The 21486-nt window shown below is 39.5% G+C and overlaps 1 protein-coding gene across 8 annotated transcripts in view; it reads right to left on the reverse strand.

Moving 5' to 3' along the window:
• Positions 1-21486, reverse strand: part of LDAH (lipid droplet associated hydrolase) — an 88504-nt gene that overhangs the window by 27381 nt on the left and 39637 nt on the right. The window contains exon 5 of one of the 8 annotated variants that reach the window (XM_086325695.1): positions 15007-15900. The exons of the other annotated variants lie outside the window; for them this stretch is intronic. Coding sequence (XP_086181821.1) covers positions 15808-15900 — 93 coding nt within the window. The 3' untranslated portion in view covers positions 15007-15807. Of the gene's footprint in view, positions 1-15006; positions 15901-21486 lie in introns of those variants that run through there. 8 annotated transcript variants of the gene reach the window in all.

Genomic DNA, 21486 nt, shown 5'->3' on the forward strand with positions numbered 1-21486 from the left:
TCAGTTGTTTAGGTCACCCAGTCTATGACATTTTGTTAGGCAGTTTGAGCAGACTAACACCTATCTCTTAATATCACAGTCAATTTTTGTCTGTTAATGAACTTGATACAAGTGTAATCATGCAGTGTTTTTATTTTACTTCCTTCAATCAATATTGTTTATAAGATCCATCCTTGTTGATGCATATAGAAATAGCTCATTATTGTTGCTATCTAGTTTTCCATTGTAAGAACACAACACAATTGATTTTATAGATAGATATCTAGGTTGTTACTACAAATATGCTGATATTTTTACACATGTCTATTGTGCATGTATTGCTGTTGACTATGTCATCTCAAAGTAGAAATATGTGGACATATGGTTGCACATGTTAGCTGCAGTGTTAGTAGGTAGTTCCAAATAGTTTTCCAAAGAACTTGTACCAGCGTACTCCCCTACCATCAGACATGGGCTTCCCTGATAGCTCAGACGATAAAGAATCTATCTGCAGTGCAGGAGACCTAGGATCAATTCCTGGGTTGGTAAGATCCCCTGGAGAGGGGAATGGCAACCCATTCCAGTGTTCTTGCCTGGAGAATTCCATGGACAGAGGAACCTGTCAGGATACAGTCCACAGGGTACCAAAGAGTCACACATGACTGAGGGACTAAGTATACACACATACCATCAACCATTAGGGTTCATAGTGTTATATATCCTCATATTTGGTTCTGGCAAACTTTGTAATTATAATTGTAATTGACTAACCTGTTATCTGGAGGTATTTCGTTATGGCTCTGACTTAAGGTTTTTATGTCTTTTTATGTTTTGGGAACATTTTCTATACATCCTCTGAAAATATCTTATTTAAGTCTCACATTTTTCTATTAGACTGTCTTTTTAAATTATTGATTTGTAGAAGGTACTTTTTAGTCTAGATACCAGCCCTTTGTCATGTTGTAGTTCTTGACTTGCCTGTTCATTCCTTATTCTTATTTTTTTTTTAACAGAGATAAACTCTTCCGTTTGATACAACTGAATTTAACAGTCTTTTCTTTTACAGTTATGGTTCTCTGTCCTTGGTTTAAGAAATTCGTCTATAACCTCAAATCATGAGGATATTATTTTTTTCATTCAAAAATATTTTAGAAATTAGATTTTTCAGAAATGAGACAATGGTAACTTCTTATCTGTTCTACCATGTGGATTTAAGCCTTGGGCTGGGTTTAACTTTGGTTGTGAGTCTATTCCTTTGATTTCAGGCATCAATGATTTATCATTTCTTTTAAGTATTTACATTCCTCCTTCTGGATGAACTGGATGTATTTCTCCTGGTAGGACCTGATAGTAAAGGTGGGGTTTTGTGGACTCAGTCTCTTTTTCACCTTCTACCATTGACAGTCCTTTTTCATAATAATCTATTTGGTGGCACTGACCAAACGTTACATTGACCAGGTAACACCTGTCACTCTGCCTTCATGTCTCTCTCACTGATAGAGAACAGGGATTTGAGGGTAAAAACTGTGGAGGACCCTTCTTTCTAATCATATCTTCTTGTTCTTCCTTGGTCGTATCTAGCAGCTAAGGGCTTAGCTATTTCCTACAGGCTTTTCCTTTTCTCTCAACAATATCTGAGATCTTTTCATTGTTTCTTTTTCAGTCACAATAATCTGATTTCTGCTACATGTCCTTCTCTGTCAGGTAAGTAAGAATGTACTGTTCCCTAGGCCTGCATGATGACTAAATAAAAGATGTTCTTTGGGGGCTGAGAACCACAGCCTTTTCAGATGATTTATAAAATGCTGGATGGGTAACAACACGTTGCAAAATGCTCATGATGTGCTTTCTGAATGAACGCTGCGTTTCTGCGGCCTTGGCATCTTTTCAAGTACAAAGCAGAGGAGAAGCTGGATGGACTGTACTGAATCAAGGCCTTATGGAGCATTCGTGGGTGCTTGTGATGCAGATCATTGTGGGTTCCAGAACGTCAGGGATGATCCAGAATCCTCCAGTCAGAGCCAGCTGCCTGCGTCTCAGTGGGTTTACACAAAGGTTATATATATAAAGAGTCACACAAGGGTTACAGGGTCTCTGTGAAATCTGACTAGACAAGAAAAGTCAGTTAAAGGAATCATTCTCCCTGGATGCCACTTCCAGAGTGAACTCCAACTCAATGCTTTTGAACACAAACAGAGGAGGAACGAGATCAGCTTCGGAATCGCAGGGCTTTACGGGTGTTTGGTCACCTTCTTTGTCCCCTTTTAGCGTCACACAGGGCTACAGCATTCCTGACCCACCCGTGATGACGATTACATTGAGGACACAGGGTAAGCAGAGTACAGACACAAGCATCCCAGCGACAGTTGCCATCAGTCTCGGGGAGCATTGGTAAAGAACATGACAGCCTTATGACATTTCCAGGGCTCCTGAACAGGCCTCCCTATTCTCACTGTCCACATACAGTAGGCAAGCTACTGTTTCACCTTCACCTTTCTGTCCAAAGATATTTTTCAGGACTGCTCCCAGTGGCTCAAACAAGGCTGCTGTCTCTCTTAGACATGTGGAATATATCCTTCAGAGTGGCAAAAATTAAGAAATCTAACAATATACCAAGTACTACTGATGTGGATCAATAAGAACACTTATTATGGCATAATTGCTAGCCTTTCCGCTTCAGTTTTTGAAGTACAATCACTTTGGTGGGTGTCTGGAGCTCCACACAGAAAGTAAATTTCATCAAGTTGTCTAACGTTAGCAGTTTGATTCAGGGCTCTAGCATTTCACTTGGATACCAAACAGCATGCTTTTTAAGAGTCTGAGAGGGAGAAACAATTAAAAAAAATCTTTTAGCAATTGGAGAGGTGCTACAGTTAACCACTGACTTTACACCTTCAAATTCAGATTTCTTCCCCTGTCTTTTGGGTAATTTTAGTGTCATGAATCCTTTAATTCCTATAAGAGCTACAAACATTCTGCTCGTCTTAGGACTCGAGAGATTTCACACAGGGGTGGGTTTATATGGAGCAGTCTTTGGTACTGAGAGAGGAAGGGCTTCATACTGCCCTGCAGGGTCCTCCCAGCTGAAGGGCTACGAAGGACCTCCTTCCCCATTGCACAGGAAGAGTTCTCCCTTGACGCTGGAGAGCGGGTTTCTTTAGCAGCTACAGTGGCAGCAAAGACAATGATGAAGAAACCAACTTCTGAGCTTCAGCTGGGCTGTCTTTTGTTAGTCCCAACTGGAGCAAAAGTTCCCCGATCTGGTAAGGAAGCCAGGTTGGCCAAAGTACAGTCACTGCAGGCTCCTTGGCAGGCAATATTCTTCAATAATATCTTTAAGAGTTTGATGGCCTAGTCTTTCACTTTTTCAGTCCATAATCTACCTGAAACTGATTTTTACGTGTGAAATATGGGTCTAACAATTTTCCTCCATATGGAAACTCAATTGTTACAGCACTATTAACTGCAAAGGCAGTCCTCCCCTGCTTTTCTGGTGTGACGCTTCTGCAGCAAATCCTGTAAGTGAAAGGTCCTTTCCTGGGCTCTCTAAGCTGTTTTATTGACCTACTTTTCTAACTCTGTGCCCAGAGCACAATGTCTTACTTACTAAAGCTTTAGATTTTGGTATTTGGTAGAGTAAGTTAAACCCCATTTTCTTGTTCTTCAAAAATGCCTTGAGTATATTTGGCTTTCGGCATTGGATATGGATATGAGTTTCATTTATAAAAACATAATTATTAAGTAATTAAGAGATGATACCAGTAAGTATCAAGTCCTATGGTGGGGTAGGAAAGACAGAAGATAATGAAAAAAGACTGGAAACTGCTGGAAGTGGGCTCTAAACGAGGTGTTTTAGTGAAGGCTTCAGAGAAAGGTGACATTTATGCAAAGGCAGCTACGGAATGAGCAGAAGATATTTGGAAAAAGAGGTTTTCTGGGAGAGGGAAGAGCAAGTGCATAGGCCATAAGATAGAACCTAATTTGGTGTTTAAGAGAGACTTCTCTGGTGGTCCAGTGGCAGAGACTCTGTGCTCCCACTGCAGGGGGCCTGGTCAGGGAACTAAATCCCACACGCCACAACTAAAGATACTGGTGCTGCAACTAAGACCCAGTGCAGCCAAGTAAATAAATAAACATTTTACAGAAAGAGAGAAACAGGCAGGGCAGTACAGCTGGAGCAGAGTGTGTGAAAGGAGAGCAGCTCGGTTGTGACCATCATAATCACAGGGGCAGCAGCCGATGGATGGTCCAACGGGCCTTTGGTTTCCACTCTGAGTCACCGAAAAGCTTTTGAAGGGTTCTGAAAACAGGGATGATATGTTTGACTTCCATCTTAATAAGATTACTTTGGCTATTGCATCATTACTAGTGTCCTAGAAGTACTGTATCAATGAAATTTTACGATTAAAAAAAAGTAAGAGTTAGAAATATTGGTGGCAAAGAGTCAGACATGACAGTGATTGAACAACAGAAATACTGGAAGGTAAAATGACTATTTTTGGTTTATGTTTAAAACATTAACAAAATTTCATGTATAAAAATAATAGCTAAACACCAACATAAAAAGAAATGTACTACACTTATCTAAAGAGAACTTTAAAATCCAAAGGGACATTTGTTCTTCCATGGCAAAGGAGATATAAATTCTGCCACTAAGTTAACTGATCAATTCAATTCATTCAATCCCAATTAAATACTAAATAAGATGATCCTTATTTTGAAATTTGACAAATTATATTAATGTTCATCTGGAAAATGAAATACATCAAACCTAGGAATTCTGAAAAAGAAGAGAAAGAGGGCGATCAGCTTTACTGACAGTACACATTATGAAGCCATGATAGTTAAAACTGTATGATCAGAAAAGGATCACACAGCTCAGTGGAACAGAAATGGGTCTAGAAACAGACCTGAACATATATGGGAATTAAATTTATGATAAAGGTATTAGTGGAGGAGGAAAAAAAAAAAGCTGATACATAAATGCAGGCAAATAGATGGGGAAACAATGAAAACAGTGACAGACTTTGTTTGGGCTCCAAAATCACTCCAGATGGTGACTGCAGCCATGAAATTAAAAGATGCTTGCTCCTTGGAAGAAAAGCCATGACCAACCTAGACAGCATATTAAAAAGCAGAGACATTACTTTGCCAACAAAGGGCATCCAATCATAGGTATGGTTTTTCCAGTAGTCACGTATGGATGTGAGAACTGGACTATAAAGAAAGCTGAGAGCCGAAGAATTGATGCTTTTGAATTATGGTGTTGGAGAAGACTCTTGAGAGTCCCGTGGACAGGAAGGAGAGCCAAACAGTCCATCCTAAAGGAAATCGGTCCTGAATATTCGCTGGAAGGACTGATGCTGAAGCTGAAACTCCAATACTTTGGCTACCTGATGCAAAGAACTGATGCTGGGAAAGACTGAAGGTGAGAGGAGAAGGGGACAACAGAGGATGAGATGGCTGGATGGCATCACTGACTCAAAGGACATGAGTTTGAGTAAATTCTGGGAGTTCGTGATGCACAGGGAAGCCTGGCGGGCTGTAGTCCATGGGGTCGCAAAGAGTCAGACACGACCGAGTGACTGAACTGAACTGAAATGCAGCTGGGAAAACTGGAGAACAGAATTATTTAGAATAGCAAAAGACTGGAGATGGATTTCCATAATTATGATTAGTTACATAAACTATGATATATCTATCTAATGGAATACTATGGTATAATGAACATTAAGTAGATCTGTATGTGCTAATAATGAGGGTGTTCTAATTCTGTTTATTCTTTGAAATAAACTGATTGGAATTGTGAGTAAAAGGGAATTAGCAAGCTGCAAAGCAGACATTCTAAGTCTTGGGGCTCATACTTTCTCTGGACTTTTTATCCTGAACGCACAAAGGTAATTTTGTTTGAAAATTAGACATCACTGAATAATGTAATCCCCACTAACTACAATTTAACAATTCAACTCCAATCTAATTTTTCCCTCCAAGTAACTTTTAACCATGTTAGTAAATAACCAAACCAACTACTATCAGGGATTTGGTTAAAAAAATAATTCTAGGGAATAATGTGAGGTCAGTACATTTAATCCTAACCCTCTAAACCTTCTGCATTTATAATGGCACCAGAGATAAGAGAAAATATTCAGAACTAGTCCTTTCAGGTGCTATAAATTCTTCAGGAAAGTAAAACTAAATTGTGTTCTATTGTACTCTGCTCATCAAAGCAGGAAAATATGCTAAAACTCATGACAAATATTTGAAATGGGAAAGTTAGAAAGAAATCTGCCCCTCCTCCCCACCCCAGCCAATCCACAGTAAGCCAGAACAATCAACTAATGAAAATAATCTGTTTTTCCAAGAAGTCTGGTGTCAGGTAACTCATTGTTCATTTTAGTTTCAAGTTTATTCACTTCAAAATAACCCGTTTCCTTGTGTTTAGTAAAATGTCCTCAAAGATTCAGAGAATATAAATGGTTAATACAGTTACTGTCATACTGAAACATGTACCATACAGATTCCATACTAGTTATGTAACCCACAGCACCTAAGGAACTTTGGACTGATGAAATCAGCTGGCAGAAACAGGAAGCAATTCATTACTTTGTATAAACGATCCGTTACTGTGACCCGTGTTAAACAAAACTACATGCAAAGAAAAACTCTAAAAATACACGAGTAACTACAGGCTTACATTTGGTTGATGTGTATCAATAACAAGCTGAGATTTAAAGTGCACTATGAAATCATGGGAATGTACCGAAACAATAAGGAAGTTCTAATGTGCACTCTGAATGCATCATTACCTCTTAAAAATATAAGAAGACCAAAGATTGTTTATCACAACTAATATTTAGTTGACTAGGCTGGTTTTCCTCTCTTGCCTTTGGAGAGCAACAGTTATTACCTGTTGGGTGAAACTTAGACTTTCCTACATATCATGATGATAATTTCAGTGAAATTTATAGTCCAAATGTGATAGGGTAAGGCATAGTAATAAAAATTTCTTTTATTCATGGAGAAACCTATTGGCCAAAAAAAAAAAAAAAATCACTGAGGTCAAGGAAATATACCTGATTTTATAACACAGCTGTGCAGAGAAAGTTTCCAAATTTGTGTACATGACAAAACATTTTCTTATGTTACTATCTTATTAAAGAAATAATTTCTAGGCTGACCAATTCATTCTACTCTAAGGAAACAATTTCATACATTTCACATTCTCACTTGAAATCTAACAGAGTCAACATTTGGTAATGAAGCACAACCACGTTTTCTTGACTAGTATAGGAAAGTAAATATACACACTGTGACTTTTTATACAGGGCATGTTTGGGGGACTGGAGACAGTATTTTGATGTTTATTTCTCCTGAATTTATTATTATTATTAATGATCTTCCAGAAAGGAAGTTAGGAAACAATTTGAAGTATAGCCATAAGGTAAGGAGCATGAAGTTCAGGTGTGGTTTGTGTACAATTTGTTTCATAAAATAGGCATTTTATTTTTAAATAGAGTAAAATCTAAAAAAGAAACCTTCAATATACTTATACTGTTCAGAGAGCTTATGAAAGATGCATCCATTTTTCTGGAGTGCAGCAATGATGTCTATCTGTTATGACTAAATGAAGCCATGATAAACGGTACTTCAACATCTTAAGAAGAAGAATGGCACTGCTACTTTCCCTATTTGCTTATCAGCTGAGCCCACCTGCTGTGATAATGGCAGGGTACTTCCTACAAGCTGAAAACAAGAACACATAGCACACAGCTTTTCCTTTCATATGACTGCCAACATCGTTAAGACATGTTAGAGAACATGCAATAAAAACCAGGCAGCATTCAAAGATAAAGTTGCTAGTAGTCAAAACACAGACCTAGGAATAATCCTAGTTTATCTCTTCTCCCCAAAGGCCACGTTTTCCTCTCCTTAGGATAAGGCTATTCAGCTTACTGAATCATATGTATGCAGTTTATGGCTTCTCAGGTGGCTCAGTGGTAAAGCATCCACTTGCCAAAGCAGGAGATGCAGGTTTGATCCCTGGGTCAGGAAGATCCCCTGGAGGAGGAAATGGCAACCCACTGCAGTGTTCTTGCCTGGAGAATCACAGAGATGGGGGAGCCTGGTGGGCTGCTGTCTATGGGGTCGCGCAGAGTCGGACACGACTAAAGCTACTTAGCAGCAGCAGCAGCAGGAACTATGCTAATGTATTTTATATACATAATCTCATTTAATGCGTAACCTTATCAAGTAAGTTTCTTTTTCCATAGATGAGAAAACTGAGATTTAGTTACAAAGTGATAAAGATGAATCCACACACGGTAAAGTCAGAGCACACTGTTGTTACTGTTTAGTTGCTAAGTTGTGTCTGACTCTGTGAGACCCCATGCACTGTGAACTGCCAGGCTCCTCTGTCCATGGCATTTTCCAGGCAAGAATACTGGAGTGGGTTATCATTTCCTCCTCCAGGAGATCTTCTTGATCCAGGGGATCGAAACTGCATCTCCTGCTTTGGTCCACTGAGCCACCTGGGAAGCCTATGCCGTCCATTAATTACACCATATACTTGCAGACAAAAGAATTTCTTAATAATTATTATTGTTTGGTGATGTAACTCTGTGGTTGAAACAACTGCTACCATTATTGTTAGAGATAGGCCAATATTTACAAGTGTTCCAAATCATTCAACTTCAGAATAACACTAAATCCTAAGAAGGAAGACCCTTCAAAGTTGATAATGAAAAAAAATCACGCCACTGCAACATTTTGCATACGACAGATGACGTTCATGAGATGGACCACCGTTACCATTTTTCATTCATGTGAATTATATTCAGATCTTCTAGGACAGATTTTTCTACACTTTAATTACCCAAATATAAAAAAACAAAAACAAAAAAAGTCATTTCATGCTTTTAATCTGCACTTCAGGGCTGCAAATTACAAGGAACACTTGCATATCTGCATTGATATTTACATATGATTACACTTACACATTTGAAACATGGCTTCAAAATCTTACAACCCATGCTTTTCAAGCTTTTGTCACTTTATACACTTCAGATTTATTTTATTTTGAATGTAAAACGTTCTTCTCCTCAGCTTAAGATCTCTTAGAATCTACTTCCTTTTGAGTCTTTCAGATTCAGAATAACTAAGAACTCAAACAGAAAACTAATGATGCTCAAGCCGCTCTGGAGTCCAGCAATCTATCACAGAGTCCCTGTTATTCTGAACTGAACAGTGTTTTCCAGGTAACCCCAGAATTCAGTGAATGGTGACAATAGCAAAGCCACCCTCACGTCTACAGCTCCGATATTCTCACAACACCATCGTGGCCTCTGGCAACATCAGCTTTCTCTTGGTTAATAACAGCAAAGCTACACAGGATCTGAAAGAATGGCTTTGCTGACCAAAAATCTTACTTAGCAATTTCTTAAGCTTGGAGTTGGAATACCCTAAGCAGGTCAGGAAGTAAAATCCTGAATTACTTGACGATGGAGTTGGAGCTTTTCTAAGTTAGAAACTCCAGTCTTTAAAAGCTTGAATCACTGGAGAGGGAAGGAGGAGTCATTCATGGGGTTTATCGATTGTTTTCTGGCTTGTTCATTTGTTCATTCATTAAAGACATATTGGCACCTACGATACACCAAATGCTGTGGTGAGAGCTGGAGACAAAACAGTGAACAAGACAAAGAGTCTCCACTTTTAGAGAACTTGAAGTCTAATGGAAGAGAGATTTATGGCAAACACACACTAGGCAGAAGGCTATCGGAAATAAAAGTACAAGAGAAACATAAAATGGGCACAAGAAACCTCTTCATCATGGCCTAGGAACCTTTGAAAAGGGCCATGGAAAGAGAAATTATTTGACAAACATTCACTGAATGCCTGCATAAGCAAAGTGCTGATGACAAGAACTCGGGGTCAGCCAGGGAGATCAGTAAAAAAGAGTCTTCCCCATTTAACCTTGATGAAAGATGCTGTGAAACATGTACGCTTCAGTTCCACACATGAAAACACCACTGTATACTTGTATGAAGACAAGGCAATGGTATCCATCACAGGGTTTCAGACTAGGGAAGGCCCCACGGCAGGGCACATGCTGGGGGCAGCACAAAGCACCAGACAACAAGGGATTTCGGCCACAGAAGCTGTCTCAGGAAACCCTCCGAGCTTCTCAGAAGTCAAAGGAGAGGCACGGATTATGGCAAAGCACGTCCCATTTTATCTGGCGGCAGGCAGATCCAACATTTGGGGAAGCTAAGACCCCATGAGATAGAGATTAAAACTCAGGAAAACAAGCTGTTAACTTGCAGCAAAAGGTTAGGCCCAAATAACTGAAGGGAGTCCATAAACCCCAATACCAGCTTTGATCATAAAATAAGTAAGAATCTGTCCTCCTTTCAATTCAGGAAAAAATAACAATGTATCAGAGATGTACCCATGTTATCTTTTCCCTCACAGGTCTCTGAAGGGGGTGCTCCGGCTCCCATTGTCACCCAGACACACCAGCTCCCTGAGCAGACCAGCCCTCCTTGTGTAGCCACAGTATCTCCTAGGCTTAGCCGCTCCCCACCCTGGCTCCTGAGTCTCACCTCGGCCTCTCTGCACTTCTAAGGCCTCTGCTCCTGCAGAGCACAGAGAAAGGCCAAGTGCCTCAGGGAAGGCCTTACCACCCCTACCAGCCTGCGTTCCCAAGCCTTTACACATTCCTGCCAGCTCTTATTATGCTGCACCTGACATCCAAATATCACTAATTTATCAATTAAAAATGCCCCATGGTATCTGAAAATACTGCACGATGAAAATAGGAATCACATACTCTGTTACCAAGTGCAAATTTTAGTCACCAGCTTAAAAAAAGAATCGCTCACTTCAAAGGGCCATAATTATGTAACTAACTCTCAACTAGTTCAGAGAGATATATACATTATATATATGTACACACATGCACACACAACACACATACACTGACTCTCCCCATTCCCCTTATACACGTGTGTGTGTGTGTGTGTGTGTGTGTAGCGGGGCAGGAGAGGGAGAGCAAATAACACAGAACATGAGGTAAAATAACAACAGTAAGTCAGGTAAAGTGTATACAGCATTCTATGTACTCTTCTTCTTGTAACTCTTTGCTAAGCTTGAAACCACTCCCACAGTTAGAAAGAACGAAGTACAGTCCACCACTGCCCTCTACCCCCAGGCGTGGCGCTTCTAATTCCTTTATCTTGCTCCACTGTTTTCATCAAGGTCGTCTCTCACCTTTGAACGTAGTAATTTCTGCGTTCAGTATCATCTCCCCCTGGCAGATTACGACCTCTAAGAGGGCAGGGCTTCTTTCCTGGTTCATGGGTGCCTCAAGTCCCCACCAGGTAGTCCATGACAGTGCAAGGACACAGCACACTGAACCAATGGAAGGCAGGGGGCAGTGCCCCCAGGTCCACCGCCTCACCCAATAGCCCCGAGCAACTCCCCTCCCCAGCCACAGTTCAGGGCTGGAGGTTTATTCTGTACACACGTTGATGGAGAGAGCTTTCCAGGGAAAGGCAGGGAAAAGGGCCGTTCGTGGAAAGGAGGGCTGAGGGAAAGCCCAACATGAATGCTGACACTTTCACCAGCCTCTCACACTGTCTCACTTCAATGATGATGCTTTCAGGCAGGAGATTTGAAGGTTTTAGGGGAGATACTGAAGGGCTCTAGAGAAAGAATGCACTGATAGTGACACTGGGAAATAACACCCCCCCACAAAAAAAAAAAAAAAAAGTTAGGATACCTATCCCATCATGCTGCTGTGAAGCGGCCTAGTTGACAAGGCCCACACCCACACAAACCTCCTAGGATTTCTGGTGCTTCATTCCTAAATGTGAACAGATAACAAAGGAATGTCAGACACTTGAGGAAGCTTCTATTATAGATCAACATAAGCAAAAAGTGATAAAGAAAATTCAGAATGAATAGAGACAATGCATGATACAGCAAAACCCCCCAAATTTGCTTTTCTCAGAGAGAGAAAGAAACACTCACAAAGTTAAAAAAGACTCCACAAAAAGGGAACAAGGAACAAGAAGTTATCTGTATGAAGGCTGAAATCAAAAGTTTAATTAGATGGATTCCAAGATAAGGCTGGGAAATTATCCATTTCTCATCATATAGAACTTTAAAAAGAGTGAAAGATGAACAATGGAAAATGAAATCCATCAACAGAATCTTTTCTGAAGGTTTAACATATGACAATCAGAAAACAAGTAGAAAAAAATACGAGAAAAGTTTTCAGGATGTAAGAATGCCAGTTTCTGGATTAGAAAGGATAAACCACCCAAGGAATGTCATCACAAAACATAATAATGTGGATAAAGTGAAGATTCCAAAACTGTCCAGAGAAAAAACAGGTCACATGAAGAACAAAGAACTCGAAATGGCATACTTTTCAAGGCAAAGCTTGGAGAACGGGAAGCTAGGCAGAAGCAGTAATGGCGGTGATGGGGTGTGGGGATGCAGAGCCATCTGCCTGCCAAGAACAATTAGAAAAGCTGGAAAAAGTTGTGTTTTTTTTTTTTTTTTAAGTGTCTTTGGAAGTATCAAAGGCAGAAGAGACCTGGAGGGCCAAAATTCTAGAGACAAAGGAAACTCTGAGAAGTGTGCTGAAACAGTTCTTTTTAGTCATTTACCAATTTGCAAGCAATGGCTACACGGCCAAGAAATTGAAGAGTTTCTGGAAATCTTCTGTGGCTCAAGGGTCAAAACTTGGGCGTTTGGTGCCCATTAAAGAGAAGGGATGCTGGGCTCTCAGTGGGAACTACTAATTGGCTACCCCCTACAAGCAGCAGTGTACCAGGCCTCACAAAGATAGCCCTGATTCAGCCCCATTCCTCATCGTATTAAAGTGACTGATCCTCATTATAACTGCTGTGCTAAGTCACTTCAGTCTCTTTGTGACTCTATGGGCCACAGCCCGCCAGGCTCCTCTATCTAGGGGATTCTCCAGGCAAGTACACTGGAGTGGGGTGCCGTGCCCTCCTCCAGGGGATCTTCCTGAGTCAGGGATTGAACCCACAACTCTTAAGTCTCCTGCATTGGCAGGTGGGTTCTTTACTGCTAGCGCCACCTGGGAAGCCTGACTATAACTGCTAGTCAAAAGCACAAGTAAATCCTCTCTGGAGGAAGACAGGAGCCTCATATTATCTTAATAATTTTTCATATATCAATATAATGATAGGTATTCAGCTGAAGAAAAACTTAACAAGTAGAGATGGTTTATTTCAGTGTCAACTGGTCTGGGTCATGGGGTTAGCAGATATTTGGTCAAACATTACTCTGGGTGCGTCTAGGAGGGTGTTTTGGATGAGATTAACATTTGTGGCAGTAAGACCTAGTACAGCAGACTGTCCTCCCCAGTGTTAGTAGGCCTCACCCCATCAGTTGAAGGTCTGAGGAAAACAGAGGTTGAGTAAGAGAGAATTCCTTGGGCTTGCTGACTGTCTTTGAGCTGGGACATTGGTTTTTTTTCCTGTCTTTGGACTTGAACCGAAATACTGGCTCTTCCTGGGTCTTGAGTTGGCCTGTGTTTGGACTCAAAACTTACACCACCAGCTCTCCGGTGTCTCCAGTTTACTGACTCCAGTTTTTAGGACTTGTCAGCCTCCATAACTGTGTTAGCCAATTCCTTATAGTTAGTCACTTTCTATTGGTTCTGTTCCTGTGGAGAACCCTAACATACAAACATACTGAGGAACAAGACAACGTAACTGAAAACGAAGAAGGAGAAAGCAGAAAAGAAATGTATAGACAAGACACTTAGACAATGGAATTATCAGGTACAATTTTCATTTATTTTTATTTCAAATATGTCATCTCTGAATTTTTACTTTTTAAGAATAAAATTGTACTTTAAAACACTGCTGACAGTTCAAAGGAGAAAGTCAGACATGAACTTCAAAATAACCGTGATTAACATGATCACAAAATTAAGTGACAAGATGTAGAATTTTAAGAAACGGTAACTATGAAAACAATAAAATGGAAATTCTATAAGCAAAAAATAGAATGAATGAAACAGAATTCAACAGATGGATTTAAAAGAAGTATATATATAGTTGAAGAGAGGGTTACTGAACTAAAAAATAGGAAAGAACAGCCAGATTGAAGCAGCGAGAGAAAAAAAGTTACTATGTGAAAGTTATACCTCAATTTAAAAATAAGCTCAAAAATCTAATATGGAGAATCATATAAATATGTAATACCTATAATGCAAGTTGGAATACACAATAATTTTGAGAAAAAGGGTTGTAAAGGAAGGACAGTAAAAATGACTGGGAAGAATCACGGAAGAGTTCACCAAGAATTTGCATTGAGATGACTTGAAATGGTGGACAGAAGCCATCTGTTAGGTGTGGTAGGAAAAACAGAAAGGAAGTGGATGTATGAGTTATTAATACGAGATAATAATAGGAGGAGCACTAGGTATGCACAGGGCAGGCATAGGGACTACGGCCAAAGGGGACAAGTTGAGACCACCTCTCTCAGAGGACCTTGAGGAGAATTCCCCTGGCACCCTGATGATCATCAGAATCAGCCCCAAGATTTTATGAAACCACTTCTGAATCCATGTCAATCAGCATTCATATGACATGACTGCCCTCTGCAGTAGGCACAAGCTCCTCAGCACTTTTCTGAGGGTAGCAAGTTATGAAAGAGGAAAAGGCTGACTCTCTAACACTCAGCTTGACTTATACAGAAGCGCCGACAACTATGCGGGTGAGGAGATACAATTATTGGTTCCAGTGGAGCTTCTGGACTGTCTACAGACTTCATTCATGTGTTGTTTCCTCTGGTCTCTTATGACTGACAATGGGAAATTATTTACTGTCTGGTTTCCGAGGAACAGGTTGTCAGAAACAATGCTGGCCTTCAGTCTTTATGCATTTGTCAGTATATCTCCCCGATACCTGATAAAATCTAGCTTCCTCCCAACCAAACGCAATTGGTCTGAACTGGCTCGTATCATCAGATCTCAAAGCAACCACATTTCGTTCTTGTGAAGCATCTTTCATTTAGTGCCTGCTAGGCTTTTTCCACTTCAGGGAATTTTTTGAGGCCTACATTGCATATTGTTCACAGATTTTCCATAATAGCAAGAAGGGAGGGTAGACCAGCCTCATGCACACAGGGAAACCATATTAAAGAGTCTTTTCCTTTCTTAACCATCACATTCATAGTTCTCATCTCCACAAACTGACAGACTTGCAAAGAATCTTCTGGCTGGAATAAACAATAGCCATAAAAAACCAATTTCACAGAATTTTGCTCATCTGTTTCCACTTTCTTCTATGTTATCTCTTCACTGACTGCTATGCTCCATCCACTGGGGCTCAGAATCTGTTCTTCTGTGAACATCCAGTTCATTGGCAAAATAAGGTCTGAATGTAGCAAGGCACGAGCTACGCTTTTCAGGCCTGTATCCATCCAACTGCCAGTTTATTCACAAAGACAACAACTTTGACTTAGCATGTGCCACTTGCTCGCTTACACCCCAGGGCCTCTTAAAGTCCTAGCCATTATGAAACTTACAGTCTGACGAGATTTGAAATAGGTCTGCTTCACCCTAGCAGCAGGATTGAACGATGATGCTGATCCCAACCTGTGATTTTGTTATCACATTCAAAAATTAATAACAATCATGAGGCAAGCCAACAAGATATACACCGATCCACAACCCAAATTATTTTATGAAGGGGGAGAAGGCAGGGTTTATTAACAACAACAACCAAAAAAAAAAATTGCAAGGAATGGAAAAAGCCTAACTAATTGAGTGGAGTTCAGTTCAGCTCAGTTCAGTCGCTCAGTAGTGTCTGACTCTTTATGACTCCAAGGACTGCAGCACGCCAGGCTTCCCTTTCCATCACCAACTCCTGGAGCTTGCTTAAATTGAATGGAGTAGGATGAGTTAAAAAGCTAGGATGGCTGCTACTGAGATGCTGCTACTGACTGAGAGCCACTATTGCTTTCAGGGGTGGCTTTTCCTGCAGAGAAACCATGAAGTTGATGCTACCCTTTCTTTCCCCCTGTGATTGTTATCTCTTGCTGTGGAACAAGTTACTAAAAACTTTACCTCTCTGAACCAACTTTCTGTTACGAAGTCATAAAATCAAACTGCTTTTTAAAAAAGGAAAGAAAACATATAACCATAAATTATTACAAAAATATGTGCCATTAAAAGAAAATTTTAAGGGTGAAAATCACTCCAAAACACAACATTCAAACACAACCTCTGTATTCATTTTATTTTCAAGCTTTTAAATGCATGTTATCTCTTGATATATAGTTGTGCTTTGTATTCTCTTTATTATTATAGCAACCTTAATATTCTACAATTATCTTTCATGTCTTAGAATGTCTTTTGAAAATACACTTTTAATAATTGCACATACCATATTCAAACTTTCCCTCATAGTTGGACATTAGGATGCTTACAATTTTTTATACAAATATTTGTACATGAATGTGTTACTTTTGAGATTAGTTTCTTAATATACATTCCAAAGAAAAGAATTAGTAGGCTCAAAGGCTATGAACACTTTTCATAGGAATTACTTTTTTCTGGTAACACATGATCATTGCAAAAAGTAGAAACAATGTAGTCTCCACTTCCTGTACACCCTTACTTCTACCTCCCCCAGAGACCGCCACTGTAAGCCACATGGTATTTACCTGCTCAGACTTTCTAAAAATGCACACAGAGGTAGACACACACAACACTGAACTTCTTCTTTAAAATACTGCAATAGCAGCAACTCACTTTGATAACTGTTGAGGTACACTTGTCAACATCAAGTACTACCAGAGTCAACAGGGTCACTATTAACTACTACCATACGCTGGTTTATTAAGCACTGTGTCATACATTGTACTCAGCACACATTTCTGGATAGACTTTCTTCTAACTTCCTCAGTGAATTATCTGTACATGTCCTTTGTACCTTTATCTGAGAAGCTGCTATTCTTTTTCCTGAAGTCCACAAATTCTTTTTTAATAATAAGACTAGTTAGTGGCTGAGAACATGGACTCTGGAGTCAAACAAATGTGGGTTCAAATTCTAGCACACCCCCAATAAGCTGTCTAACCTTGAATAAGTTACTTCTGTCCTTCTAAGTCTCGGTTTCCTCATGTATAAAATGGGAAAAGAATAGCCTCCTTCAAGAGTTGTTGAAAGAATTAAGTAAGGTCCTTAAATTATAATTATAGTAATATAATAAATAATAATTATAGTAAAATGGCTAATAATAATTTAATCTTTAATTATACTAAATATCTACAAGGAAATTAGATATCTTAAATACATCCTAATAAATAACAGTACACTTTTTAAAAAAACTTTTTCCTGACCTTCCTGAAATTTAAAAATATATTAACTTTTATGATTGGAAAGAAAAGCCTTTAATTTAAAGAAAGGACTCACAAACCAACTGTAAAACAACATTCTGGGGACTAAGAAAATCTGAATATGAACTATATTAGATAGTACCATTAATTTTGTTAGGTGTGATGACATGGTAGTTATATAAGAAAAAAAATCCTTCTTAAAAGATGCACAGTGATGTTTTTAAGGGTGAGATATGAGAGCTTTAATTTATCTGAAAATATCTGAAGAAAAAAAATAGGTAAAGAGAAAATATTAGTAGCTATGTTACTTCAGATAATGGCTATCTGGATATTTATTATACATTTTTTTTCATTTGAAACTTTTCATAATAAAACTTTTAAGTCATCAATTTTAAAAGACGTCTCTTTTTCCTTTCTATTATTATTAGTTTAGATGATAATATTCACACTTCTACCAAAATGGACTGCAACTGAAGAATATACCTTAAACTGCTTAAACACCCCTCCAAGGCTATGCCTAAGTTTCACCCGTACAAGCCGGGGCACCAGTGATTAGATAAAGGTCCTCTTCTGTCACTAGAATATTCTCAAAACTTGTTACAATGCCACATATATAATTACTTCATTGCCTGAACATATAAAAATATAGACAGTGGAGTTTGCTGGAATGCAGAAAGTCTCTGCGAAGCATATGACTGAGAACTTACACACAAAAAAGCAGGGCTTAAATCAGCATCCGCTGACAGACCTCTGCCACCTTGTTGCTTAAATCTTGGAACTTGACTTCAAAGAAATGAGAATGAAATATAGTCCCATCCCAGGCCTGAATCACTGAAATGAGAAAATCTGTCTTGGTAATGCTGTTTCCCTGTATCAACACCTTTACTCAAGGGGACTAGCTGTACCCGTGGATAAGATCCTAGGTGCAAAGAACTACAACACATGAAATACAGAAAAGAAGATGTTTCTTTTAGATAACTTGATAAATATTCCTCTCGCTTCCAAGGAATGATATGAGAAGACAGAGATGACATGTCATGAAAAGACCAAGGACAGATTTAACTGTCCATAACATCTTGAATATTCTACATTCCAACCTTTTGGAGAAAGTTCTAGTTCTCAAACTAGAGCATGCACCAGAATCACCTGCATGCGTGTGTGCTTAGTCGTGTCCAAATGATGGTAGCCCACCAGGTTCCTCTGTCCATGGGATTGCCCGGGCAAGAATACTGCAGTGGTAGCCATTTCCTTCTCCACGGGATCTTCCTGACCCAAGGATTGAAGCCAGGTCTCCTGCATTGTAGGCAGATTCTTTACCATCTGAGCTACCAGGGAAACCCCAGAATCACCTACAGTACTTGTTAAAAACACCAATTGGTGGGACCCAGGCCTAGAGTTTAAGATTCTTAAGTGGTGCTGAATAATTTGCATTTCTATCCGATCCCTGATGATACTGACACTGCTTTGAGAACTATTGGCTCAGATAGATGAATCTAAAACCTTATGTCATCAAATATATTCTACTCACAACTACTCCTGGACCAAGAAGAGTGCTTAGTTGCTCAGGAGCATCAGACTCTTTGCAACTCTAAGGACTGTAGCAGCCAGGTTCCTCTCTCCATGGAATTTTCCAGGTAAGAACAATGCAGTGGGTTGCCATTTCCTCCTCCAGAGGATCTTCCCAACCCAGGGATCAAAGCTGTATCTCCTGACTCTCCTGCACTGGCAGGCCAATTCTTTACAACTGAGCCACCTGGGAAGCCCCAGGAAGAGATGGTGATAAAATGTGTTTAAGCAGTAAATGTAAGGCTTTCTCTGGCTCATAGCCACTTCACTTCATCTGCCCTATCTGTAGTGAGATAGTAAACATATCTCACGAACTCCTAATACATACTGAACTTTTAAGAGGATGCGGAGAATTTTCCACATCTAATAGTCTATCATGGACCACAAATACTAGAATGGCTCAATTTTTAAATCTGAAAAGTGTTCAGAAATTCTCAGATGAAATGCATTAGATAAAGTACTAAGTATTAACATGCATGAAGAATGTTCTATTATAAACTCCTGTTTTCACTTTCTTGCAGCTTTCCAAAAAATTAGCCCTTTGTGGTGAAATTTTCCATGCTTGGTTCAGCCCAAAGGTGATTTTTTTTTTTTTTCAAAGTTTGAAAAAATATATTAAATAGTTTTTGAGTTATGAAAAGATGAAAAAAGCCCACACAATTTTTCCACTTTGAAAGCAATTTCAGGATCTTTTTTTTTTTCATATGCAGATAACTGAAAAATGGCTGAAGCTGAAACTTTCCACGTGTCTAGTTTTCAACAAGGCAGTCTGTGGGTAATTCAGAAAAGACAACGTGTGTGTGCACACATAGACAACAAATATGTATTTAAAATATACATACAGGATTAGAAAAACAGCATTCCATCATACTGTGCACAAACCCTCCCTAGAATGGGGGATTTATGAGAGTCTTTCACAAGCCAGAGTAGTTGCTGACTGCCTGACCCCTGTGGTTTTCTTGCACCCGGGTTCACTGATGGGTCGTGTAGACACAACGGTAGAACTACTGGGCACTGTGTTTGCAGAATCTTCCAATTCCCTTCACATTCTATCCTTCCTTTTGCCCCAGCTCAATTCTAGGTTTCTGTTCACTGTCTTTGATTTCTGCCCTTGCCTGTGCCTCAGTACCAACTCCCCTGATCTTCCATGATCCAGACATTCAGCCATGTTCTTGCTTCTCCCAGCTCTCTCTTACTTCCCTCAAAAGCATTCACCCACTTCCCACTAAAACCTCCTTGTGTATTTGAAGAACTCAAGTCTTAAATAATTAACAGTTGAAACCTTAAGTTTAGGTCAAATAGGTTTTGACGGTTTGTCAAAGTAACTTGCTCTAATTATTCATAATCATAACGTTCCTAACTAACTCACCTGAAGGCCAACGATAGGAAAGCTAGAGAACAGAATATAAAGTCCTAGTTTTGCCATTTACTAGCTAACTAACATATGGATAAGACATAACTCCTTGGAACTTTGTTCTCCTTACCTGTAAAATGGGAAAAGATTAGGTTGTTAATAACTTTGTTACATGTGAACATGTTTTGTAAATTTCAAGTGAATTTTGGATAAACTGTATGAGTAATGACAATAACTTCAATTTTTAACTGTTTCAAGTTTCTGGGCTCATATGAAGAACCAAGCACAAGGCACAAAAACCCTTTTGCAAGGACATGAAGATTGAGAAAAATCCAAGTATTCAAGTGTGTAGGCTTAAAGGACAAAGAGGAGGAAATCTGTTCCAATAAACATTTCTATTTCATTTTTAGCATCTCTCTCTGCATGGGCTATTCCCGCTAGATGCGAAATTCTCTCCCACTTACAGGGAAAAGATGTTTCCTAGACCAACTTGTTCCTTAAGTTATCATCTTATCTTCTCCACTTCACCAGCCAATTCCTGGAGCACCTAACTTTCTTCAACCTCCTTCTCCCATTATTTCACTAAAAATGTTCTCTTCTAGGTTATCAATGATGTTCCGATTACCAATATTAGAAGCTTTAAATTTTCCTTCTCTTCAACTCAACTTCTTTACCTTATCCCAGTTATCTACTCCTACCTAACACACCATCCTCAAATGTATTGTTTCTGATTCTGTGGGTCAGGAATTCAAACAGTGCTCAGCTAGACTTTGGCTCCACATGGCATAGACTTGGGTCACTTACTTGGCTGCTTCTCATAGCAGATGGAAAGTTTAAGAAGGTTTCACTCACTTCTGGGGCCTCATGATCCCCTTCTGGGTGGCTAGCCTGGGCTTCCTCATAGTTTGGTGGTCTCAGGGCTGCTAAACTCTAATTTGGCATTGGCTTCCAAGAGGGAGAAAATGGAAGCTCCCAGTCCCCTTAAGGCCTGGGCTTGGAAGTACCAGAACATCATCTCCTCTGTGTCCCATTGGTGAAATGAGATCACATACCCAGCCCAAATTCAAAGGGGAAGGGAAGGAGACTAACCTCCTGAGAAAGGAATGGCAAAGAATCTGTGATCGTCCTTAATCTACCACATACCTTTGCCTTTCCAGACATTCTCCTTTCTCTTTTCTTCACTTCTGTGGCATACCCTAGTCGA

Source organism: Bos grunniens, chromosome 11, assembly GCF_055505025.1.
Source record: "Bos grunniens cultivar Pamir isolate PY7600 chromosome 11, Bosgru_T2T1.0, whole genome shotgun sequence".
NCBI classification, from domain to species: Eukaryota; Metazoa; Chordata; class Mammalia; order Artiodactyla; family Bovidae; genus Bos; species Bos grunniens.